This window comes from Nomascus leucogenys, chromosome 8 (genome assembly GCF_006542625.1).
Source record: "Nomascus leucogenys isolate Asia chromosome 8, Asia_NLE_v1, whole genome shotgun sequence".
Lineage (NCBI taxonomy): Eukaryota > Metazoa > Chordata > Mammalia > Primates > Hylobatidae > Nomascus > Nomascus leucogenys.
This window is the reverse complement of record NC_044388.1, coordinates 30,411,045-30,438,372: the sequence shown is the minus strand read 5'-3', so window position 1 is coordinate 30,438,372 and position 27,328 is coordinate 30,411,045. Positions and strand designations below refer to the sequence as shown.

General features: G+C 38.9%; 1 protein-coding gene across 2 annotated transcripts in view; it reads right to left on the bottom strand.

Annotated features, from left to right (window-relative positions):
- CDCA2 (cell division cycle associated 2) overlaps window positions 1–27,328 on the bottom strand; it is a 49,052-nt gene that overhangs the window by 4,861 nt on the left and 16,863 nt on the right. For both annotated transcript variants that reach the window (XM_004088679.3, XM_003272885.3), the window contains exons 8-13: window positions 22,873–23,084; window positions 19,516–19,603; window positions 18,791–19,041; window positions 17,268–17,346; window positions 15,774–15,862; window positions 14,419–14,556 (exon numbers count right to left, since the gene is read on the bottom strand). In XM_004088679.3, coding sequence (XP_004088727.1) covers window positions 14,419–14,556; window positions 15,774–15,862; window positions 17,268–17,346; window positions 18,791–19,041; window positions 19,516–19,603; window positions 22,873–23,084 — 857 coding nt within the window. The remainder of the gene's footprint in view (window positions 1–14,418; window positions 14,557–15,773; window positions 15,863–17,267; window positions 17,347–18,790; window positions 19,042–19,515; window positions 19,604–22,872; window positions 23,085–27,328) is intronic.

The following is a 27,328-nucleotide window of genomic DNA, read 5'->3' as shown; positions in this document are numbered from 1 at the left end:
AATTCCTGAGCTCAAGCGATCCTCCTGCCTTGGCCTCCCAAAGTGCTGGGATTACAAGTGTGAGCCACGACGCCCAGTCTGACCCTTCAACTTCTATAATATCTTTAATTATTGTTTATACAGTACTTTATTGAATAGTTAACTTTTATATTTCATTTAAAATTGTAACCATCTAAATCGAGGGTAGGAAGTCAGGTAACTTCCACAAAGTCAAATAAACTACAAAGCAGGATTCAGTTTATAAATTGTATGGTAGCTTTCTACATTTCCACAGGGCACTTGCCAAAACAAGGGCTGGATAAATGAAAAAATATATGAGACGCTTTAGAACTGCATGGATATAATGTCATGAGATATTTGTAAGAAGCACAGAGTTATGATGACTCAGGATTAACCTAGTGTGAGTTATATACTGCAAGCTGTGGGAGACTGCTTTATGCTCCCAGGTTTGGATGAAGAAACAGTAGGTGTGTATGAAAAATATGAAGAAAACACAAAGCTAGCTGAATCTGCAGATTCAAACAACAGATGACTTAATCAAGATTCGGTCAAACAAAATGGATTTTAACAAGCACAAGCAGAAGATGGAAGACAAAGGTCTGACATTAATTGATGGAAAATGTAGGTTTCCATAAAAATTAAAAGTCGCTTAATAATGTCCAGAATGGAGTATTACATTCAATTCTGAGTACCATATGAGCAACTAAGAAATAATGTTTTATGTTTTTAAAAAAGTTTCATATGGAAAAGACTTCGGGGAAATGCTGTACTGAAATACTAGAAAGACAGACTGTTATGGGCGAAAGGAATGAAATATATTCAATGTGACAATGTTGAAGAGAACCAGAACTTAGGGCCAACATAAAACATATTAACAACACAGGCCAGGTGCGGTGGCTCACGCCTGTAATCCCAGCACTTTGGGAGGCCGAGGTGGGCAGATCATGAGGTCAGGAGATCGAGACCATCCTGGCCAACATGGTGAAACCCATCTCTACTAAAAATACAAAAATTAACTGGGCATGGTGGCATGCACCTGTAGTCCCAGCTACTCAAGAGGCTGAGGCAGGAGAATTGCATGAACCGGGTAGGCAGAGGTTGCAGTGAGCTGAAATCGCCGCCACTGCACTCCAGCCTGGTGACAGCGAGACTCTGTCTCAAAAAAAAAAAAAAAAAAAAAAAACAACAACAACAAAAAAAACACAAACATCCAGAAAGTGGAATTCATTCACACATTTATTGAGACTGCTGTGTGCCAGGTAATAACTTGCCAGGTGTGGGATCTGGAAGAAAGAGGATGTGTTCTTCAAGGAGCTGCTGGTGTAAAGTAAACGAGTTACCATACACACGCACCATGACAGGCTGTGTGAACTGTGAAGATGGGTACCCGGACTGCAGGAGGTGTTCAAGATCGGCTCCACAGAAAATGTCATGTCTAAGTCAAATCTCAAACAATCAAGAGCTGTTTTGGCCTATTATAGGGGCGATGCAGAAAGGCTTTTCAAAGAGAAGGCAATGCCATGTGCATGAATTCAAAGTGAGACAGCACAGCACAGGTGCAGGGCTGCATGCAGCAAGACATGGCCCATGGATCCATGCAGGAGTGGCAGGAGCAGAGCCCTTGTCACAGTGACTTGAATGAAAGCAATGAAGGCTCACTGCATGGTGACTTCGAGAGTGTCAACGTTTGATCTTAAATTTAAGAAAGGTCATTTGGGTGACAGCACAGAATATATAGGTGAAACTAATGGTGAGATTCAAGAGTACAGAAATGGCACAAAACTATGCGCTCCTTGAGAAATCTATAGATATCCTGTGAAAACAAAACATTCCACAGAAAAATAATTTTAGAACTGTACAAGATGAATGTTCCTCCTGGTGATTTACAGTGTACATTTAACATGAAATTCTATGAGAAGTCCACAGTATAAATAATCTCTATACACATTAGGAAAATGCTGGGTTAAGTATTTTTCCAGTAAATATTTTCTTGTGGAACATCTGTTGACATTCCGTGGAACAGTTGGGGAAATGCTGGCTTGGTCAATGAACCTGAAAGCCAAAAGAAAAGAAAAATCTTAACTTGAGGCTCACAGATAAGTTGCAAAAAATAAATAAAAAAAAAAATTGGCCTCTGGTGGCAGATACTTTGCGTTAAAGTCTTGACTCTGTTACTTAACTGTTTTATAACCCTGGGCAAGTCAACTTTCTGTACCTCATTCTCCTCTGCAAAATAGAAATCACAACAGCACACTCCACATAAAGCTGTGGGGAGTATTAAATGAGTTGACATGTGATACAGCTGGTTAATGTAGGGCCTGACCCATGGTAAAAGCTATCTTGTTCTTTCAAATTCTTTTCCATTACTTGAGAGTTAATATGAGGAAAAATATTAAAACTTTATTTTTTTTAGCCAGGCATGGTGGCACACACATGTAGTCCTAGCTCCTCAGGAGGCTGAGGCGGGAGGACTGCTTGAACACAGGAGGTTGAGGCTGCAGTGAGTTATGATCGCACCATTGCACTCCAGCCTGGGCAACAGAGTGACCCTTTTTAAAAAATAGAAAAAAAAATTTTAATTGACAAAAATTGAATATATGTATGGCATACAACACCATGTTTTGATATATGTATGCACTGTGGAATGATTAAATCAAGCTAATGAGCATATCCATTACCTCATATACTTTTAATTTTTAATATTAAATTATGTTATTAGTATTATTGTAGGGCACAGACCCAGTGTGGTCAGTTAATACACTATGGGCAATGCCACCAGATTATAATCGCCAGAATAGCTTCTGATATATGGGTTAAAAAAAAAAAAAAAGATACCCTCTTTACATGATTTTGGAAATCATGTCCCTGGATCTACAACAGTGCCAAGCACACAGTGGCTACTCCACAAATAATGAATGAATGAATGGTCAAAGTACACTTAAGCTTACATAAAATTTGCTCAACATGATTGAAAGACTAAATTTCTGTTTTTTCATGGTCATGGGCCAAGAGAAGTATATTACCACCCCTCCCAAAAAAAGACAACAATTAAAGCACCTCAGGTCTCTCTGTCCTGAAAATGTATCTGGCAGAGCTGATCTTAGTCATGAGAAGATTTCACCAGCAAAAGCCACAAACTTATCAAAATCTGAATTCACCACAGTACAAAAGCCTTGCTGATAGTATAATAACAGAAGAAGTGGTATATGCTTGGAACCCCTGGGGGAAACCATTTGATCAAGAAATGGTTAGGGTGGATTATGGCTTAGAATAGCCCAAGAACAACTGAAAGGATTGTCCGTAAAGCAATTCTGTTTACTCCAAAATCACTGATTCCTCTTCTCACACAGTGAAAGAGGTCAAGAAGCAGAAGTAAATGTTTATCTTTTGTCTTATTTGCATAATCAAGACTTCTTTAAATTATTTTCAGAGAATAGCTTTAAAATTTTTTTAAAATAATTCAGGCCAGCACAGTGGCTCATGCCCTTAATCCCAACACTTTGGGATGCCGAGGTGGGTGGGTTGCTTGAGCTCAGGAATTCGAGACAAGCCTGGGCAACATGACAAAACCCTGTCTCTACCAAAAACACAAAAATTAGCTGGGTGTGGTGGTGGGCTCTGTACTCTTAGCTACTAGGCAAGCTTGAGGCAGGAGAATCACTTGAGCCTGGGAGGCGGAGGCTGCAGTGAGCTGAGATTGAGCCACTGCACTCCACCTGGGTGACAGAGAGACTCTGTCTCAAAAAAAAAAAAAAAAAAACAAAACAAACAAAAAAAATTCATGGACATGGCAACAAATCACACCACACAAGAAAGGTTACAGTGATCAAGCACACACTTGCCTGCCCCTGGTGCTTACTTATCTGCTGGCTCCACTTTTAGCTCTTGCAGTTAGCTCCCTCTCTCTGATAAAGGGCTCATACTGCTATATTTTTAACTTTTCATAATGGAAAATTTTAAACACCCAAAAAGTACAGAACCCCATGTATCCATCAGCTAACTTCAACAATTACTAGCCTATAGAAATCATGATTCATTTATACTCCCCTAACCCCAGATTATTTTAAAGCAAATCCCAGACGTTACATCATTTCATCTGAAAATCCTGCAGTGTCTTGAAGAGTTAAAGGTTCTTTTTCTATTAGAGACAATTACAAATATGGTTCAACAATAAAAAGAACTACTGATACACGTAACAACCTGGACAAATCTCCAGAGAATTATGCTGAGCGAAAAACCCAGTGCCTGAGTTACACAGTACATGACTCCATTTGGGTAACCTTTTTGAAATGACAAAACTGTAGGAATGGAGAAAGATTAGTAGTTGCCAGGGGATGAGGCAGGGTTATGGGGCGGGGTTATGGGTAGGAAATGGATGTAGCTACAAAGGGCCATGGGAGAGCTGTCTATCTCGGCTGTATCAATATCTTGGCTGCAACACTGAACTATGGTTTTGCAAGATGTCACAATTGGGGGAAACTAGGTAAAGGGTACTTGGGATCTCTCTGCATTACTTCTTAGAAGAGTGTGTGTATCCAAAATGATCGCAAAACTTAAAATGTACACCAGGGATAGAGGCTCATGCCTGTAATCCCAGCACTTTGGGAGGCCTGGGGGGGCAGATTACCTGAAGACAGGGGTTTGAGACCAGCCAGGCCAACATAGTGAAACTCCGTCTCTACTAAAAATACAAAAATTAGCTGAGCATGGTGGTGCACACCTGTAGTCCCAGCTACTTGGGAGGCCCAGGCAGAAGAATCACTTGAACCCGGGAGGAGGAGGTTGCAGTGAGCCAAGATCGTGCCACTGCACTCCAGCCTGGGCGACAGAGTGAGACTCCATTCCAACAAAACAAAAAACAAAACAAAACAAAACATAATTCAACAAAACACAAAAACCATGATGGCAATTTTCCCTAGCATCTCCTCAAAGTTCAAATTTCTCCCTTGGCCCATAATTTTTTTTCCTAAAACAATTGTTCTAATCAGGACCCCAATAAGATCTCCACACATACCATTTGATTCATGTCTTTTAGTCTCTTTTATTCTATGGCTCCTTCTTTCACTCCCCTTGACATTTATTTGGTGACTACATTGAGGCATCTTTCCTACAGAATTAGCCAAGTCCTAGATTTGGCTCACTATAGTAGGTGAATCTATGTTCCTGCATGTCCTATAAATTGCTAATTAGATCTAGAAGCTTGATTAGATTCAGTTTTGATGGACAAATTTGAATGCAATTGTATAACCAACAAATTAAAAATTGCATATAGTATGGTGGATGAGAGGTTTTGACAGATGTATACATTGGGACATGATTAAACTAACATATCCACCACTTCACATAATTATTTTATGGTAAGAACACTCACAATGTCATCTCTTAGCAATTTTCACATATACATTATTATTTCCTAGTCACCATGCTGTACAACAGATATCCAGAACTTACTCATCCTAACTGAAACTTTGTACACTTGAACCAACATCTCATCCCCCACCACTCAAGCCACTAGCCCCCTGACAACCACCATTCTATTCTTAGCTTCTGTGAGTTTTCTTTTCTTTTTTTTTTTTTTTTTTTTTTTTTTTTTTTTAAAAAAAAAGATTCCACATGTTAAGAAAGATCTTGTCTCTCTGTGCCTGGGCTCTTTTACTTAACATAATGCCCTTAAGGTCCTTCTATGCTGTCAAAATGACAGGATTTCTTTAAGGCTGAATAGCATTTTTTTTGTGTGTGTACACACATATTTTTTCTTTGTCCATTCATCTGCTGATGGATACTTAGCTTGAGTCCATAATTTGGTTATCGCTCTTTGATATACTGATTTCATTTCTTTTGGATACATACCCAGAAGTGGGATTTGCTGGATCATATGTTAGTTCTATTTTTAATTTTTTGAGGAACTCCCGTACTGTTTCCCATAATGGCTTGTGAAGATGGATTATTTGGAGTTACCATGTCATAAACAACTAGAGTCTAGAGACCAGGGGAAAAAAAGCACTTGGGACTCTAAGACTAAACTTAACTACCACCATCACTCACCAGTTTACCAGCTCCCCAAAATTTTGCTTAGGGCCAGTGAGTTTTCTTTCTAAATAATATGTAATATTTCTCTTTCTACTAAAAACCCCAACTTTCTTTGTTCTTAGGACATATCAAAGACCACCTCAGTCTGTGTGTATGCCCCAAACTGCAATTACGTTTTCCCAAATACAACATTTTGTTTAGAGATTCAGTTCTATATTTTTAGTTGACTTTGCCAATCAAAACAGGCTGTAGCAATTAACATTCCTATCAACAGTGTACAAAGGGTTCCCTTTTCTCCATATCCTCTCCAACACTTGTAATCTTTCATCTGTTTGATAATAGCCAGTGATATCTCATTGTGGTTTTAATTTGCATTTCCCTGATGATTAGTGATGTTAGCCATTTGCATGTCTTTTGAGAAATGTCTGTTCTGGACCTTTGCCCATTTTTAAATTGGTGTGTTCTTGCTATTGAGCTGTTTTGAGTTTCTTATATATTTTGGCTATTAACCCCTTATCAGATGTATGGTTTGTAGTTGTAATATCTTCTCCCATTCTATACGGTGTTTCTTTCCTCTGTTGATTGTTCCTATGTCACATCAGCCTATTATCAAACGTTTTAGCAGCTTTGTTGAGCATTTCTTTTATTAGCTGAAATTCTTCTATAAACAACTTTTCCCTTATCAACTATTTGTTTACCTGAAATAGAGCTCAAATTTTATTTTCCTGTTATCAGAAAAATGAATGGGTATCCTAGCAAGCTTCTAAAGTGTCCACCACTTAAAAAAAAGTAATAAACTTATGTGTTATTTCATGATTGTACTTCCACGCTTTGCAATGCTGATGGGCACATTTGGTCAGTGGAAGTCCCTTGAAGATGGTTTTGTGTCTTTTAACATGACACCAGTAGTTTTTTTTAGCATCCTTCCTTGTACTCTGGTACAGACCCAACCAGGTTCACTTTTTAAATTTGTTGTTGTAAATCCGAAAGCAGCCATTTTACCAAGGGACCTTAACCCCTTTTAACTGGTATGTCTAATGACAATCTATGCACCAGGGATGCTCATGAATTTTAAGCTGGATAGAGATGGACAATTCTTTTAAATGGAAAATGAGTTTCTACTCTTATTTCCAATTCAAATTTAGTCTTACAAAGTTTTAAATTTGTTGAATTTAAAAATTTATCTTTTGTCTCTTAGTGAACATCTTCTTAGGAAAAAATTGCTTATTTGCTTTATTCTAAATTTGGTGCTTCTATTGAGTATTTCATACTGTTTATAATTTCTTTGCAGTTATTTTTGTCCTTAAGATTTATCCCCCTTATAGGGCCAGGCGCAGTGGCTCTCGCCTGTAATCCCAGCACTTTGGGAGGCCGAGGTGGGCAGATCACGAGGTCAGCAGATCAAGACCATCCTGGCTAACATGGTGAAACCCAGTCTCTACTAAAAAATAAAAAATAAAAATTTAGCCAGGCATGGTGGCGGGTGCCTGTAGTCCTAGCTACTCGGGAGGCTGAGGCAGGAGAATGGCATGAACCCGGGAGGCAGGGTTTGCAGTGAGCCGAGATCACGCCACTGTACTCTAGCCTGGGTGACAGAGTGAGACTCCGTCTCAAAAAAAAAAACAACAACAAGATTTATCCCCCTTATATTCAAATTTCTAGGTTTGAAAAAATTCTTAATGAGGTTAAGCCACCAACTTGACGTAGTAAGATTAATTTGTCAAATTTTGCTTTCACTTTTTAGAGATTGTTCTCTTTCTACTAGTTTTAATTTTGTTTCATAGTCAGGTAAAACATTTAAATGGTCTCACAATCAAAACTGAAAAACAGTACACACTTAACAAAGTCTAGCTTGCATTCACATTCTCTCCTGTCTCCTCCCTTCTCCCTATAGCCAGTTTTTTATTTCTCTTTGGTTTATTCTTCAATTTAAAAATCAAAACTATATGTGTGTGTACTCTACTTTCTTAGACAAAGGGTAATGTATTAGTTTGTAAGGCTACTGTAATAAAATGTCACAAACTAGGTAGTTCAAACAACAGAAACTAATTTTCTCCCAGTTCTGGAGGCTGGCAGTGTAAGACCAGGGTGTTGGCAGGGCTGGTGTCTCTTGGGGCCTCTCTCCTTGGCCTTCAGATGGCCACCTTCTTGCTGTGTCCTCACATGGTCACTTCTCAATGCACACGCGTCCCTGGTGTCCCTATGTAGGTCCGAATTTCCTCCTCTTATAAGAACACCAGTCAGAGTGGATTAGGACCCACCCTATGGATCTCATTTTAACTTAATAGCTATTTTGAAGACCAAATCTCCAAATACAGTCACATTCTGAGATTCTGGGAATTAGGACTTCAATATATAAATTTGGGAGGGGACACAATTCAGTCCATAACCAGTAGTTGACCACATATATTGTTTTATAACACGCTTTTTTATTTTAACAATAAACACAGTCATCCCTTAGTATCTGTAGGGGAATTGGTTCCAGGACCTCCTGTGGATATCAAAAATCTGCAGATACTCAAGTCCCCGACATAAAATGGCACAGTATTTGCATACAGCCTATGCAAACTTCCTTTTACAGCATTATACTGTAAAAATACAGCATAATAACTATGCTTTAAAGCATCTCTAGATGACTTAACACTGAATACAATATAAATGCTACATAGTTAATACGCTGTATTTTAAAATTTGTATTTTTTAAATTATTGGGTTTTTCTGAATTTTTTTTTTTTTAATAATATATTAAGAAAATACAGATGGGGTTGTGCTATGTTGACCAGGCTGGTCTCACACTCCTGGCCTCAAGCAATCTTCCAATATCAGCCTCCCAAAGTGCTGAGATTACAGATGTGAGCCACCTCGCCCAGCCCTGAGTGTTTTTGATTCAACCAACCACAGATGCTGGACCAGAGTATATAGAGGGCCATCTGTGTCCCCTTGGCATCACTGCATAGAAGTGTATGGAAGTTCTCTTCACAACTTTTTACAGCTGCCTAATATTCGCTTTATGGAAACATCACAGTTTTTTCAACAAGTCTCATATTGATAAGCATATGGTTTGCATTTAGTCTTTTGCTTTACAAAGAATGCTGCAATAAATAAACATATATTTTTGTATTTTGATCAGTGGATCTTTCAGATGGATTCCTAGAAATAGGCCTGTTGGGTCAAAGGACAAATGAGTATTTAATTTGGCCAGATACTGCCAAATACTCCTCCAAAGAGGTCTGCTTTAGCAGAAAACGTGAGTGTGCCTGTTTGCCCCATAGCCTTACCACGTTGAGTATGCTGTCAACTTTCAGATTTTTGGTTATCTAAAAGGTGAGAAATGGCATCTCAATGCACGTTACAGCTGCAATTCTCTTATGATGAAGAAGTCTGAACATTTCCTTCCTGTGCTGAAGGTCATTTTCATTTCAGTTTTGTAAATGTTTTATTATCTTTTGAAGACTGTTCCTTTCTAAGTAACTTAGAAGCTCTTCAAATATTAGTGACATTAATCCTTGGTGTCTGATATGAGTTGCAAATACTTTTCCCAAGCTTGTCCTTTGTCTTTTAAATTTTCTTATGGGAATTTTTTTCCTTACGCATGCTCCATGATGTATGGTTCAAAAGATATCAAATTCACCAATCCTTTGCCCTGTTTCTGGTTTTTGAGTCACACTTTGGGAACTCTCTCCATTTCTGGTTTATAAAGGAATTTACTCTTGAGGATTCTAATGCTACTTCTGGTTGAGAACTGGCATTTAATCTAATTTTAGTTATCTGTCAATGTCTTGCTATGAAAGATGAAAAAACTGCTCATTTAAAACAAAACCTGCCTCTTTTCTATGTTAATTTTGGTTCTTCACTTGGTAAACATTGAACTTTTATATTTCTATTTCTTTTCATTAAATTTTAAAATATATATCTTGAATCTCCCATGATAATGATGATAATGACCACAAAGCTTCTATGGCCAGACACTGTTCTAAGAGTTGAGCATGCATGAATTCATTAAGATTCACGAGCTTCTAACATCCGTTTCCACCAGTTTTACAAACAAACAAACACACAAACAAAACAGGAGTCCAGAATTTTACCCAGCATTGCACTGGAGGGAGGAATGAAACCAGGATTTAAACCTAGGGGTCTGGTCCAGAGTCTGCACTCTTGCCAGCAACACCATTAGCCCCCTTGTTTCTACCTTTTTAACTCTCTTTTCACCTTCTGCTATTAACTACATTTTCCTATCATTAGATTGTTAATACTTACATTGTCCTGCACAACAACCAAGTTGTTAAAAGATTTGTCCTTAGTTGAAAACAAATAGCATCTATATTATTATGACTGCAAACATTTTTCACGGCTCTGCCAAGTACAGCTTTCATACTCTTTTCTTCTCCTCTGGGCCCCTTGAGGGAGATGATTCCTAGCACTATAAAATCTACTTTTCCTTATACTGCATTATTGCTTGAAATCACAGTAATGTTTGCTTCGTATTTATAACTTTTATATAGACTTTTATTTGAAATGGTATATAATTACCAGTTTTTTCGTATGTGACATACCTTTCATTCTTTCAATCACAGGTCTTTTCTGTTTTTTATCTCCGGCTCCTTCTCTCTGCTCAAATTTGGACTGGTTGCTCTTCTGGGCTGGCTGAACAGCTATAACCAGCAATTTCCCTTTGATTGTGCTCTTGTATTGTTAGATCCATTGTGTCCTGAATTCTTAAGCTTAGTTCCTCATTTTGCTAGAGTTTCTCCTCCAGTAGCATCCAGAGAAAAATAACTTTCTGGCTGGGCATGTTGGCTCAAGCCTGTAATCCCAGCACTTTGGGAGGCTGGGGTGACAGAAGTGATTGAGCCCAGGAAGAGTCTGAGACCAGCCTGGGTAACAAGGTGAGACCCCCCAACCCCCGCTGCTTCGAGAAAGTAAAAAAAATTAGCCAGCCGGGCGTGGTGGCTCACTCCTGTAATCCCAGCACTTTGGGGGGCCGAGGAAGGCAGATCATGAGGTCAGGAGTTTGAGACCAGCCTGGCCAACATAGTGAAACCCCATCTTTACTAAAAATACAAAAATTAGCCGGGCATGGTAGTGCGAGCCTGTAGTCCCAGCTAACTGGGAGGCTGAGGCAGGAGAATTGCTTGAACCCAGGAGGTGGAGGTTGTGGTGAGCCAAGATCATGCCACTGCACTACAGCCTGGGCAAGATAGCAAGACTTCATCTCAAAAGAAAATAACAACAACAACAACAAAAAAAAACTAGCCAAGCATGGTGGCGTGCACCTGTAGTCCCAGCTACTCAGGAGGCTGAGGTGGGAGGATCACTTGAGCCTGGGAGGTCAAGCATGCAGTGAGCAGTGACCACAGCACTGCACTAAAGCCTGGGTGAGAGTGAGACCTTCTCTCAAAATAAAAAGAAAAGAAAAAAAGAAACACTCAAATGTCTTTTATTTTTTCCTTCACACTTAATTGAGACTTTGGCTGGGTGTAGAATACTCGGTTGAAATTTTCTTCTAAGCTTTAAATGAACTCTTGTATCATTTTGTAGCTTTCAGGCTATTGTTAGACCTGATGCCACTCTGGTTCTTATTTCTCTGTAGGAAAAGCCCTCTTTCCTCATTATCCTTATTGTTCAGTTTCACAGTTACAGGCCTACCCCCTGGCCCTTCTTCATTGTACCAGGCATTCAGTGGGCGCTTTTAACTTGAAGACTCCTTTCTTCAGTTCTAGGAAATCCTCTTCTTTTATTTGAATAATTTCTTCCATTCTATTTTTGGGAAATCCTCTTCTTTTATTTGGATGACTTCTCCCATTCTATTTTCTCCTTCTTTTTCCTAAGAGTCCTATGATGTCTCCTAGATTCTCTTGTTTCCAGTCTTTCTTTTGCTCTATCTTCTGGGAGACTTTCCTTAACTTTAATTCTTTTGTCCAACTACTAAATTTTATGTTTTGCAATTCCTTTTTCATAGTATCTCCTTACTTTTATGCAGATGATATTTTCTTAAATTGGAGTAGAGTATTTATGTATGTAAAATTTCCTTCTATTCCTTGAATAACCTATTTCTCTGAGGTCAGTTTTTAACCTTATTAACATTGGTCTTTTCTCTTTCATGCTATTTGTTCTATTCAATTGTCTTGTTTCTTATTTAAGATTGGGTAAGTTGGTATATAGGTTTCCTCTGCTTTCCAGCTCAGTCTCTTTCCTGCATGGAAATCCTACCTAGGAACTCTGCATGGGGCAGGGTGGGGCAGAATGCTGGAGTGTCAACTGTCAGGATTTGCATTAGGGCAGGAGCTGGCTGTCAAGATTGTGGGACTTTCCAAATGCCAGAATGAGGGCTTTAATCTAGATGACAACATCTGTTCTGAGCATCAGGGTGGGAGGGGGCTGGCGTGCCAACTGGTGCAAACTGTCCCACATATAGGACTTCAATTCATCTCTCTGTTTTTCAGTACCACCTCTCACTCTCACCATCCATTGTACCTGCCAATTCTGGGCCAGGGTCTCTTGGGATTCCCATGAACAGGCTGGCTCCCAGCTCCTCTCTAGCTCCCTCCTCGCACATTCTGAGCTGTAAATCTTTCCACCTTTTTTTATCTGTCAGCATGCTCCCATCTGCTTGGTCTTCTAGAAATTCATTGAAGGCTGTCATCGGTTTCTCAATACCCCTCCTCATCCCTTTCCTCCTCTCATTGCTATTCTAAGTGTATTCCTTTTATTACCTAAATGGTATCAATTCAGCAAGGTCCTGGGAGGGATTGCAGTGAGTTAATGCTCAATCCTTTTTGTACTTTCTGGCCGTAATTTTATATGAATAGGTGTATATTCTTTGTAAGAGTGCTTTAAAATATATATACACACATATGCAAAGGAAATCAATTTCTAATGTAATAAGTTGTATGTATATTTTTGAATTAATGGTTTTTTTTCAGCAAGATAATCTTTCATCATTTTATCAAGAGTGTGTGACCTTAAAAAAGGGAACTAAAGCAAGAAAACACCCAGTTCCTTCTGGATTTAATGACTTAAGTATATCTGTGCTATTCAACCAAGAAAAGCAGTCCTTTTTATTTCATGGAGGGGGAAGGAAGTTTATGGAATGTTTTGGGTGGGTGTATAGATTGATAAGTTTAGTTTTAGAAATGCTGATTTTGACATAGCATGGTTAAAGACAGATGTCTAGTACGTAGTTGAACACAGATTTATAGATCAGGAAGTTTTGGTCTTCATATATGGTCATTGACCATGCTGTGTATGAAATTACCCAGAAAATAAACAATTTACAAGGGCAAAGAAGAGAATTCTGGAAAATACAAACACTTAACAATGGGGGACAGAAAACAAACCTTAGGCAGAGACTGTACAGGAGTGTTCCATCATGTCAAATGCTAAGATGTCCATTAAGAACAGGACTGAAAAGTATGCAGTGGCTTTAGTATTAAAAATGAAGTGAAGTGGCAAAGTGGTGAAGAAGAAGGCCAGATGTCAGTGAATGTGTGGTAGTACTACCCCCAACTCCCGTGTGAGTGTCTCTAGGGGCTATGTCAGATGAAAGAGAGGATAACTCAGTCAGACTGAAAATTTTGCTGGATGGATGAGGTGGAAGGAAAAGGATCCAGAATTGAGATTCCTGACAAGAGTTGGAAATAGTTCACTCAGTTCAGGATGAAGAGGGAAACATGAACTTAAGGTATATCTGAAAGCTTAGCAGTAAAGAAGGAATTCCAGAGTAAGGGAGTGAGTAGACCGGATGGACAGGAAGTTGGGGGTCAGAGAATGAGCACTACTACACGTGCGAAGGTGTTAGGCAGTAACAAGTTGTAAGAATGGCAGCAAGAGTGAGTAGGTGGCTTCGGAGTGTGGAGTCCAGATCACTGAGCTGGAGAAGGAAAAGGAACTGGGTTAAGGTGTTAAATTGGCTAGCCACATCGACTGTAAGGGCATCTGAGACAACCAGAAGTGTTAAGAAAGACTGAGAGCTAGTTTCTAAATTTTTCCTTAAATTTAAGGAAAAATTTGATTCAGCAACTGGAAGAAGAGAATCTACAAAGTAGCAAGTGGCACACTCATCCCTGCCTAAAAAAATCAGGATTCCCAATAGGGTAATATGTTGGGGTAGATTCAAAGATGAGAATTAATTTCAGGTTTGAGTGCCTACTAATTTACTGTGCAGGAAGTACGCAACACAAGAAGACGAAGAAGATGCAGAAGTGTCCCTTAGGTAATTCAGAGTTAAGTATATAACCTCCCCCACCCCATTCTACTCCACAATAAGATTACATTAATAATCTTGGTCCAAAGTCAACTGGAAAAAAATGTGTTTCTATATTTTCCTAATTATGCAATAAGGAAACATACCACTTCTACTTTTTATTATATCTTTAAACACATGCTTACCTGATTCTTCTTAGGAAGTGCTCTCTTTGTACACTTTGTTTCTTGAGACTTCCTCCTATTAATTTTCTTTTCTTTACAAGGCTGAACTTCTGTATTCAATAAGTTGCAAACACTCTCTTCTACAACACTGACTGATTGCTATAAAGAAAGTGTAAAGTGAGGATACCATAAAGCACAAGCAATTACATGTTAATGTGCAGCTCTCACTCTTGTGCTTCCCAGGACGCTTCTACCACTTTAGATCCCATTTATTCTGAATTCACAAACCTTATTATAAAAGCACTTTGATGAAAATTGGTGGAAATGGTAATTACCAATATCTGAACTATCAAATGCAGACCCAGAAGTATACATACATTACCCAATTATATTAGGGAAGAAAGAAAAAACAGCTTAAGAATTTGTTCATTTATTCATTCATCAACTACTCATTAAGAACCTACAATTTAGCACCTAACTACCGGGTTATGGGGAAAAAATCATGAATTTTTAGATTATCTAGGTTTGAATCCTGGATTTAACATCCAACCCTGTAAGCCAAATACCCCATGAGAGCATATGTTTATACTTTATGATGTTATAAACAAAAATCCAAATTTTATCTAATTTAACAAACTAGCAAAAGACATGCATTCAATGGGAGTTATGCTTATATATAACTCCCAGTTGAAACCAAGTGTTAAAAAACAGACTGAAGCACAATTTAAAAAAGGTTATACCTATATCATTTTCTGGTTCTGTTAATTACATGCTGATCTCCACTTTCACCTCAACGAAATTCATAAAATCATACAGATCCCAAACAAATTTCGTTAACTTCCATGTTAACACAGCTCTGAAAGTATCTTTTTAGATTTTTCTTCTAATAGAATTAAAATCAAATCAGAAACACACTATCACCTTATAGGTTACATGCTAGGTAGGATAAAGTATTAGTTTTTTTTTTTTTTTTTGAGACGGAGTCTCGCTTTGTCGCCCAGGCTGGAGTGCAGTGGCGCTATCTTGGCTCCCTGCAAGCTCTGCCTCCCGAGTTCACGCCATTCTCCTGCCTCAGCCTCCCTAGTAGCTGGAACTACAGGAGCCTATCACCACGTCCAGCTAATATTTTTTGTATTTTTAGTAGAGATGGGGTTTTACCGTGTTAGCCAGAATGGTCTCAATCTCCTGACCTCATGATCCGCCTGCCTTGGCCTCCCAAAGCGTTGGGATTACAGGCGTGAACCACGGTGCCTGGCCAAAGTATTAATTCTTAATGACACTGATTAAACTAAGATTTCACCCATTATCATTTGGCCATGAAAACAGAAAAGTATATTGCATGATTTAAAAACAAATACATTGTACCAAACACTTACATTTCTTCTGCTAGAAGTCCTTGTTATTCTACCAACTTTATGAGAGGATATTTTCTCATGGTTATTTGAAGAACTAAAGGTATCAGTGCCTGATAAACAAGACAAAAGCTGAATCAGGGTACGAAACCAAAAACTGTAACATACATCTTCTTTTGTAAACACTGTGTTTAGGATATCCACCTTTAATACCATATCTAAACAAAAAAAAGAGGAGCCAAGCAGCAGAAATTTTGAAATCCAATTTTTTTTTTCGTTTTAAAAAACTTTAAGCTTACTGGATACTCAGAAACTTTCACCACTTTCCCTGGTGATTGCTTAACATATTACCAAGCTAAGATAGCAGAATAAATCACATTACAATAAATGCATGTATTTTCATGAACGTCCATTTATTCCACAATACATTTTGTATAATGAAATCACAATAAAGGACATTAAGATAACCATGAAAATACTTTACTTGTTTTAAATTTTATTTAAAGTGTAGGATAGGAAAATTTTATCACTTTTTTTTTTTTTTTGAGATGGAGTCTCACTCTGTCATCCAGGCTGGAGTGCAGTGGTGCAATCTCAGCTCACTGCAACCTCCGTCTCCCTGGTTCAAGTGATTATCCTGCCTCAGCCTCTTGAGTAGCTGAGATTATAGGCACCCGCTACCATGCCTGGCTAATTTTTTTTTTTTTTTGTATTTGCAGTAGAGACCAGGTTTCACCATGTTGGCCAGGCTGGTCTCGAACTCCTGACCTCAAGTGATCCGCCTGCCACAGCCTCCCAAAGTGCTGGGATTACAGGCATGAGCCACTGTGCCTGGCAGATGACTTTTAATGATATAAATGGAAGGTGGTATAATGTGTTTAAGGGTATGGGCTTTGGAATGTGATAGACTGTGGTTCACATTTTAGCTCTAACTTAGTAACGCATGGCTTGGAGTCTACTAGGTTTGGTTTGTGTCAACAAGAAGCCATTAAAGGGTTTCTGCCAGGGAAGACACCTGAAAAAAGGTGCCCGTCCCATGACATCTGCCAGCTGAGTCCTGGTTTGTCAGAAAAGCTGGGAGTAATCTGTTGCTTTGTCATAATCATAAAAAATCCAGAGACCTTGGAAAGCACATGTTCTAAAAATGCCATATTAATGTTGAGGAAAAAGTCTGGATATTTAAGAATGATCCTTACATCCAGATGTCAGTTCTGTAAACTGTGAACAGCAGTTTGTCATTGATACTTAAGAGTTGAGAGGCTAACTCCACTGCTTCTAGCAACTAGCAAAATGGGGATTCCATCTGAGGAAGTGAATTCTGGGTGATTATGAAGTATGAGGCTTGGAATGGAAGAGGCACAGATGAATAGCTTCATGTCAGCTTTCCAATACTGTTAGGTTTTTATAAACCAAGTATATATTGTGGTAACAAATATGAAATTTTTAAAAGAAAATAAAAGTCAACATATACACATGTAAAAAATGACATTTGTGATTTTAAGATAAACAAGGTACTACCTGAAAGGGTCTCAGAGATTGATGACTTATTAGGAGAACTCAGAACGGCAAATGATACTTGAAGTGGTTCTATGTTTTCCTAAACAAAGGATAAAAGAGTAGAAGTTAGATATCTTTAAAGGCAGTGAATATATAATGTGCCCAAAAGAAGAGTAAGAATTTATTTTGGTAGGAGAAACTATAATAAGCATAAAGATGGGTAATCAGTAAAAGATTTTAAAAGTCAAAGCAAAACAAATATATTGAATAGAAAAATATATGTATATCATTTACCAATCATGTTTGTAATTAAATGTTTACTAACTGCAATCCATCAAACTACTAAGAAAATTTGTAAGTGAAAGTACACATAATGATCTGACGCTAAATTTCTAAGTCCTATAAAGAAAATTTAAAAATTCATTCATAAACACAATCTAACATCATAATACTATTCAGGGAACTCCAGGGTAAGATGGCAATATAAATACAGATAGCACATCTTTTCCACATAATTGCTGGTAAGATATTAACTGTTCATTTTGCATAGACAACATTTGTCAGTTTGAAGAAATTCTCTTTTATTACCATTTTGCTCAGAGGTTTTGTTTTTTAAATGAGAAATGGATACTAGACTTTGTTAAATGATTTTTCTGCATCTACTCAGATGATCATATTTGTGTCTTAGTCTTTTAACAAGGCGAATTACACTGATTGTTTTTCAAACATTAAACAACTTTGCAGCCCAAGGCTAAATCTCACATGGTTATGATGTATTATCTTTTTATATATTGCTATGTTTACAAGAATACTGAACCGTAGTTTTCTTCTCTTGTAATGCCTGTCTGATTTTAGCACCAGGTTAATGCTGAAATCACAATGCTGACATCAATTAACCTAACCCTTCAATTTGTGGAAAAACATGTGTAGAATTAGTATTTTAACTTGCTCAAATGTTTGATAGTATTCATCAGTAAAATCATCAAAAACTAGCCAGGCATGGTGATTGTGTGCCCATAGTCCCACCTACTCGGGAGGCTAAGATGGGAGGATATGGGAGGATAGCTTGAGCCTGGGAGGTTGAGGCTGCAGTGACCCAGGATTGCATCACTGCACTCCAGCTTGGGTGACAGAGTAAGACACTATCTCAAAAAAAAAAAAAAAAAAATTATCTATACCTAGAGTTTTCTTTGTGGGAAGGTTTTAACTAAAATTTAAATTTCTTAAGTTGATATACGGCTATTGAGGTAATTTATTTCACCTTTAGAGAGTTTAGGTAGTTTGTGTCTTCCAAGGAATGTATCCAGTTTACCTAAGTTGTTAAATTCATTGGCATAAATCTGTTCAGTATGTACAAGGAGTCGGGGAAGTATTATTTGTAATGGGGAAAAACTCATAAAAACCTACATACAAAATAGATTAATTTAAACCATGGCATATCATTTAGTCTATCTCATTATTTCAAAGCATAGTTAATGCTCATGCAAAGCAGGTGAAGCCTGATGAAAATACAGGCAAGCTTGTTCCACGCTTTTCATACTTACAAGATTCTCCCCCTTGTCATCAAAATCTGGTTGAGGTAGTGGCTCAGGAACAGGTGACTGCTCAAGCAGCAGGGAACTGAGACCACTCAAGTCCTTTTTACAAACAGGTGTTCCTCCTTTACGCAATGGAGTATTTGCTGGCAAAGACTCATCAAACACTTCCGGGCTTAAGTCCTCTCCAAAAGTAACTCTCTTCCTCTTCCTCTTCCTCATATTTAGAAAGGGCGGTGCTTCAAAATTTTCTTCATCTTCTATAATTAGATAATAAATGAGAGTAACTTAAAAATTAAGCTATATTTCTTATCTAAAAGGCATATACTAGAATCTTTTAGTGTGATCATATTCAGCTATTATTTGTATAATAGTAAAGCAAAGCTACAAAATAATTGTTGGTAGAGCAAATTCAAAATGGAGAAGATAAGCACATTTCCAATTAAAATATGGTAACAGATTTCCAAGTAAAAATTTGCATATCTTAAACATTTATAAAATTGAAATATAAATTTTCTTTACAAATTCCACCACTAAGTAAAAATGGATCCATGAAATGGACAGACCAATTCTGAGGCTCTCCAAGGAGATTCTATCCCTCTCAACTGTTCGTTCATGTGTTATTTCAGAAGCACTAAGGCACTATAGATCATTGAAAATTTCATCTATTATACTAAGTTTTATTAACAAGAAAATGATATCCTCAAGCTTAAAAACAAATATAAATTTCTTACCTGCTTCTTTATCTTTGCAACAGTTTGGGAGATTTGAGATTAAGCTCGGATGAGTCCCGTCATCATCACAGAGGTTGTTACAGTGTTCCTAAACAGAATAAACATCAATGAATAATTTTACATATAGAAATATATAGACGTCGTCATTAAGAACAGCAGTTTTGAAATTCTGTCAACTGCAGATAGATACTCCAGTATTAAAGATTACCTGTATTTTCAATAATTGTTCTGACTCAAAACCATGATATCAGGCACAAATCATAACTATGTCCCCTAGATACTACTTTAGAAAACAGAATTTTAGGGCAAAATTAAAGCACAGAAATCAATAAACGTGGGTCAAATTCATTCAATGTTTGATCTAGCAAATAAAGCTAAGGAAAACGTGAGTAGCTAGAATAATGCATATGGTCATCGCTCGGTATCTATGAGAGATTAGTTTCAGGGCCCCTGAAGATACCAAAATCCATGGATGCTCAAGTCCCTTTTATATAATGGCATAGTATTTACATACAACCTGAGTACATCCTCCCGTATACTTTAAACAATACTTACAATACCTAATACAATGTAAATGTCATGCAAAAGAATACTTTTTATTTATTTATTTATTTTTGAGACAAGGTCTGGCTCTATCACCCAGGCTGGAGTGCAGCGGTGCAATCTCAGGTCACTGCAACCTGTCACCTGGGTCCAAGCCATTCTCCCACCTCAGCCTCCCGAGTAGCTGGGACTACAGGTGGGCACTATCACACCCAGCTAATTTTTGTATTTTTTTGTAGAGGTGAGGTTTCGCCATGTTGCCCAGGCTGGTCTTGAACCCATGAGCTCAAGCAATCCGTGTGCCTCGGCCTCCCAAAGTGCTGGGATTACAGCTGTGAACCACTGTGCCCAACCTAAAAGAATACTTTTAAATGGCACTGTTATATGGTATTGTTAATATGTATGATATGATGCTGTTATATGTTATTGTTTTTATGTGTTTTGTGACTTTTTTTCCCTGATAATTTTTGATCTGTGGTTGGTTCAATCCATGGATGCAGAACCAACGGATTTGAAGGTTACAAGTACCATATATGGTGTCAGATGAGGAAAACTATGTAAATGATCTCAGATAGAAGAACTGCATTAAAACAAGAAAAAAGCCAACAGTTAAATGGTATAACATCGTGTTCTGTATTTTAAACATGGCAACCACACCTATTCTTAGTATTTAAATCTTTTTACATTACTATATTCTTGAGGAAGAAACAAGGAAAGAAGGTAGCAGTTGTCCCCGTGTGTTTCTCCAAATAAAGAATACGGTGTAGGCAAGTTAGGAAAGAAGGGATATTGTAAGCCCTGTAGAAAAAGACAGAACAAGCCTAAATGCAGGGCCCCTGGAGCTCAGCAGGAGACAGCCAGGCCTGCAGACTGGATCAAAGTTCCCTCTTAATCACCACCTACTCATCCGGCCTCAACCTAAACCTCTGACCAGTCCTTGTTATCAAGAATTCCTCATTTTCTCCTGTACATCCAATTCTAAGAACAGTACCTGCTCTAAGAAATAGTCCTGCCCCAAACAAATCTCCTTCATCTGTCTCTCAAGTCAGTTCATTTTTCCGACCAGGAAAATGTAGATACCAATATTGCAAAATAAGTTAACTTACACAACAAAGCTCATGTTTACTTTTAGATTTATTTTTAACTAAAACAATCAGAAAAGTCAGCAAACAACTCACATTTTATATGCCTCCTAATTTTTGCCATCTTAGTATAAAGATCATTAGTTGTAAATGTTTTCTTTTTTCTTTTTTTTTTTTGGAGATAGAGTCTCGCTCTGTTGCCCAGGCTGGAGTGCAGGGGCACAATCTCCGCCCACTGAAAGCTCTGCCCCCTGGGTTCACGCCATTCTCCTGCCCCAGCCTCCCGAGTAGCTGGGACTACAGGTGCCCGCCACCATGCCCGGCTAATTTTTTGTATTTTTAGTAGAGACAGCGTTTCACTGTGTCAGCCAGGATGGTCTCTATCTCCTGACCTCGTGATCCACCTGCCTCGGCCTCCCAAAGTGCTGGGATTACAGGCGTGAGCCACCACGCCCGGACAGTTATAAATGTTTTCATATGATTCTAATGACAAGACTTAATATTTGTTGTGTCATACTGTTAGAAAGTAAGAGTTCCATGGATCATTCAGATGTTAAGTCTTTTTGAGGAGAAGATATGAACAAGCAGTGCTGTGTGTATTACAGATCCAAATCAGCTTTCTTTTTTTTTTGTCCCAGACTGGCTGGTCTCAAACTCCTGGGCTCAAGCGATCCTTCAGTCTTGGCCTTCCAAAGTCACAGGATTACAGGTGTGAGCTATTGTACCTGGCCCCAAATCAGCTCTTTAAACAAAATTGTTAAAGCTTCATAAATAGCAATTGACCATCAATGATCCATGTAAATAGAAGGTAATTTAGTTCCTTTTGGCTTCAGAACAGATCAGAACAAGCTTGTAGGCATACTTATATGTTAAAACGCTTATGGTTTGAAAAAAAGATTTGTATTTCTGAGGTGCCAGACACTCGTGGTGATTTTATATTATCCCATTTAATGCTCAAATTACTCTAAAAGTAGTTACTAACTTTACATTTTTATAGATAAGGAAACCAGGCAGAGAAAGGTCAAATAATTTGCTCAGTGATTACATTTCCAAGTCAAGATCTGAAACTTGGCATTTTGACTTCTGAGGCTAAGCTCTCAACCTCTCATGGACTGACAGCCTGTCATGGATTTTAACAGCAGACTTATCTGGGTTCACTTAACAACCTACAAGCCTAAGTGTATGTCGAACAGGTCCTATACCTTTCTCGGAGCACTACTGCTGTATATATATGGCAGAACTGTCAACAGAAACTACTCAATAAATGCCAGCTAGTTCCCATCAACTTCCTCTTTCCTCATATTGACTGAGCTTAGAGAAAAAAGGATGGCTATAAGAGGTACTTTTAAGACTAAATATTTTGGGTGGAATGATCAGTTTAACAGATTGATTATGATTAAGTAATTAATATCACTTATATAATTATATAAAATGAATAACATATTATGATGTTAGTGCAATAAGATTATGTAAGATTATGACCCTTTATAAACTACAGTCTACTTATATTAAATTCTGCATACTATATACTATACTTAATTTTTTAAAAATAAGAACAAAAAGAAACTACACCCAGTGTTGTTAATAAGAAAAGATGAGGAAAAAAATTTACGGTAAGACAAGTAAGACATTTCCTTTTAAACTAGCATGATATATGACATTTCAAGGGTATTACTTTGAACCAAAATGCATTTTCATTCATTTGCGTTAGGAAATTTAACTCTCTTCTTACCTGTAAGCTGTCTAGACACATCTTAACAGAGGGTTTCTTCAGTACAGAACGAAGTACAAAGGTCTTGGGGGTGGGATGGTCCCTCCTGCACGCTGGAGTAGCTGGTGACCTGACATCAGGGACTGCGTCTGAGCTCACTTCTGCTGTGAAAGTGTCAGGCGAAACAGCATCACTTGATCCTTTGCCCGCTACACAGTCAGCAGCCTTCAGTGCTTCAAGATAAACATGTAAACTTGAGAGGCGGAAGATCTCTTAAATCTGTTTGTTCTAGACCAAAAATATAGTGTGTATTTGCAAAGATAATTACATGCTATGAAGAAATTCAAACCTAACATAACCTGATTAGGCACTAATGTCTGGGATTTCATTTGGAAAGAGAAAAGGAGGTAAAGAAGCAGCATCGGTCAGTTTTTACCTCAAATCTGACTACGAAGGGTAAAGTGGGTATGGGGATTTGGCTCCCCAGGAAATCTCTGAGTCAGAGGTTGAAAGAAGGTATCATGAATCAGCTATAAGCTATTAGCGTGCCTCTACTCATGACACCTACTACTTGGACCATAAAAACTAATCTGAGCCAAGCATTGACTAATAAGCAATTTTATTGCTAGAGTCACAGGCATTTCAACATCCGAGGGTGGCAGGAATGAGAAAAGAAAGATCATCACACCAAGCTACAAACACACTGTATGTGCCCCAAACGGGCGTGGCTTTTCTTCCCATTGCCTTATGATTAAGTGATCCATTTAACAAATACATGATGTGACAGGCACTCCTCTGGGTGCTGAAGAAGTAAAGATGAGCAAACCCCGTCAACCAGCACGGAATAAGCAGGGATTATAAAATCTCACAGCAGGGAGGAGGGAGAGGGAAGGAATGATGGCTATGGAGGGTAACATGAGGATCCTCAGGACAGAACCATGCTGTGGCTTGGCTGTACTGTGCTCACATGAATCCACATATGATAAAATCATATGGACTAAACATACACAAAAGTGTGTGCATGTAAACTGGTGAAATCTGAAAACAAGTTGGTGGATTGTAGCAATGTCAATTTCCTGGTTGTGACATTAATATTTGTAGCTATGCAACATATCACTACTGGGGGAAACTAGGTGAAGGGAATACTGGATTTCTTTATATTATTTCTTACAACTAGATAGCAAATTTATAGTTATTTCAAATAAAAAGTTAAAATATATATATGTACACACAACAAGTAGTTAATACATGCTATTAAGGAAAATAATGTAACAAGAGAGGAATACAGTATGATAAGCTGAAAGGAAGTGCTACTGCTTTGGGTAAACAGAGAGCTCCTGAGCAGACACCTGAACAAAACAAGGTGAACCACACACAGATCTAGGGATGGACACTATGCACACAAAGCCGAGTGCAAAGACCTGAAGTAAAGATGTACCTGGCATAGCAGAGGCCCAGCAAGGCTGCTGTGGCTGGAACAGTGGGCATGGACAAGAGAGCTGAGAAATAAGCTGAGAGCAAAGGTTAAGAACCAGGCCAGGGAAGGCCTAGTAGAAATAATATGGTCTTTGGCTACTTCTCTAAGCATAACAGGAGATCGATGAAAGATTTTAAGGAGGGCAGTGAGATACTGTGACTTACATTTTAAAACCAGTGCTCTGGCTACTGTGTGAAAAACTATAACAGGGGATTGGGGAAAGAGGGGAAGCAGGAAAACCACTTCAGAGGATACATCTATCAATCCAGGCAGGAGATGGTAATGGCCTGGATCACACTGATAGGAATGCAAAAGGTGAGAAGTGGGTGGACATCTGACATATTTTGAAGACCAATAGCATTTGTCAATGCGATTACAAGTTTCATTTGAAAAAAGGAGGTATCAGTTGGGTGCAGTGGCTCATATCTGTAATCCCAGCACTTTGGGAGACCAAGGTAGAATGGAAGGATCGCTTGAGCCCAGGAGTTGGAGACCAGCCTGGGCAACATAGTAGGATCCTGTACTTACCAAAAAAAAATTAGCTGGGCATGGTGGTGTGCACCTGTGGTCCCAGCTACTTGGAAGGCTGAGGCAAGAAGACTCCTAGAGCCCAGGAGGTTGAGGCTGCAGTGAGCCAAGATCACACCACTGCACTCCAGCCTGCATGACAGCGAGACTCTGACTTAAGAAGAAAAAAAAGGAAAAGAAAAAGAAAGGTATCAAGTTAAGTCCAATATTTGAGATACAGCAATGAGGTGAATGAGAGTGTCATTTACTAAGATGAGGAAAACAGAGATGAGCAGGTTGGTGAAGGAAAAAATCATCAAGACCTATTTGACTATGTTCAGTTTGAGATGTTTATTAGGCATTCAAGTGAAGGTCATGAAAGGGAGCTGGGTACTTAATTCAAGAATTCTGGGAAAAGGCCACGGGCAACTATTTTAATTTGAAGTCAACAGCATGTGATAATGTCTGAAGTCACTTAGAAAGAGTTCACATTGGGTACCCTTTATCCAAAATGCTTGGGATCAGAAGTGTTTCAGATTACAAATTTTTTTCAGATTTTGAAATATTTGCATTCTACTTACCAGTCAAGCATCTCTAACCTGAAAATCCAGAAATGCTCCAATAACCATCTCCTTTGAGTGTCATGTTTGCACTCAAAAAGTTTCAGAATTTGGATTTTTGGCTTAGGGATGCTCAACCTGTGTATAGAGAAAAAAGGTCCAAGCACCGAACATGAAGGTCGAGGGGGGCGCATACAAATATTTGAAGGTCGGGATGGAAGAAGAGGAGCAAAGAAAATACACAAAGAGGAAATGGTCAGTGATACATGGGAAAATGAGAATGACACCCTGAAACCCAGTGAGGAAAACGCTTCTCACAGGAGGGCCTTGTTATAGATGTCTATATCCGTCCATAGTGCTGCTAAGACATCAAGGAAAGGAATGTGTTGAGTCTGACTACCACTGGGATGGCAGCCAGGAGATGGCTGGTCAACAAGGCCTATTTGGAGCTGGATCAAGAAAGAATGGGAGACAAGGAGACAGAGTGTGGCCTTCTCTTAAAAGTTTTGCCTAAAGGAGAGTAAAGAAATGGTGTTCTAGCTAGAAGGCAATCCTGGGGCAAAGGGAAGTTTAACATGGGATATTTTACAGCATCTTGTAGCTCAATAAGAAAAGTTAACAATTCAGAAAAGAGAGGAGACAACCTAGACACAAGGTCCTTAGAAAGAGAAGGAGCAATGGGAATCAGTCCATAAAAAAGAGGGTAGAGGCCAGGCGTGGTAGCTCACGCCTGTAATTCCAGCACTTTGGGAGGCCAAGGTGGGCAGATCACCAGATGTTAGGAGTTTGAGACCAGCCTGGCCAACATGGTGAGACAGCATCTCTACTAGAAATACAAAAATTAGCCGGGTGTGGTGGCGGGCGCCTGTAGTCCCAGCTACTCAGGAGGGCTGGGGCAGGAGAATCACTTGAACCCGGGAGGCAGAGGTTGCAGTGAGCTGGGGCCACGCCATTGCGCGAGACTCCATATCAAAAAAAAAAGACAAAAAAGAGGCTGGCCCTAGGTAAGAACATTGAGACCCTTTTGAAAGAGGAGCAAAGGTAGATACACACATAGAGAGATGCAGGAGGGCTTAGGGGTGAGAGGACCAAGACCTTTGCTCCCAAAATCTCTTATTTTCTCAATGGTACAGGAAGCAGGAACTGCAAAACGCTATCAGGGAACTTTCTCTCAGATCACTCATGAGTAGAGCTGCCAGGTTTGGCAAATAAAGATGCAGGGGCCCAGTTAAATCTGAATTATATCTAATTCCTTACATATGTGTACTCTGATATAAAACAAAAACATTGGAGTGATGTGGGGGAGATAGTGGAGTAAGAGTTCTGTGGCTTCATTCCCTGTTCCCAGAGAAATCCAATGAGCAACTATCCGTAGGCAAAAATAACATTCTGAATATCCCAGAATTTGGGAGTGAGGTTGACACACCTCCTTGGACCCCAGAATGGAGAAAAGCCACAAACAAGTGGTAAGAAACTTTTGTTTGACTATGCTGCCCTTCTCCCAACTGGCACAGTGCCACATACAGAGAATTCCCGTGGACCCACAGTTTCTAAAGTGGGAAGAGTGAGTGGGAAGCAGACATTTGGCTTCCCCACCATTCTGGGAGAACTGCACTCCTGTCTCGTCCCCAGGAAACACTGGGAGTACTGGCAAGGCTGGACCACTGGGGGTCAGGTAAAAACAAAAAACGTGGGATGGGGATCACAGCCACCAGAGAGCAAATTCTGGTGGCTTCCTGCATTCCAGCTAACAGAGATGCCACACCAGAGAAACCAGCCAGCAGTATTAAGCTGCAGGAAACATGGTTAGTGGGTCTTCCAGGTTAAAATCCCTGTCCAGCTTCCCCACACAGCCTGGGTGCTCCCATTAGGTCTTCCCCAGGTCGAGAGGCAACTGTAGGTCAGTGATTGCCCACAGAGGAAATATCTGGCC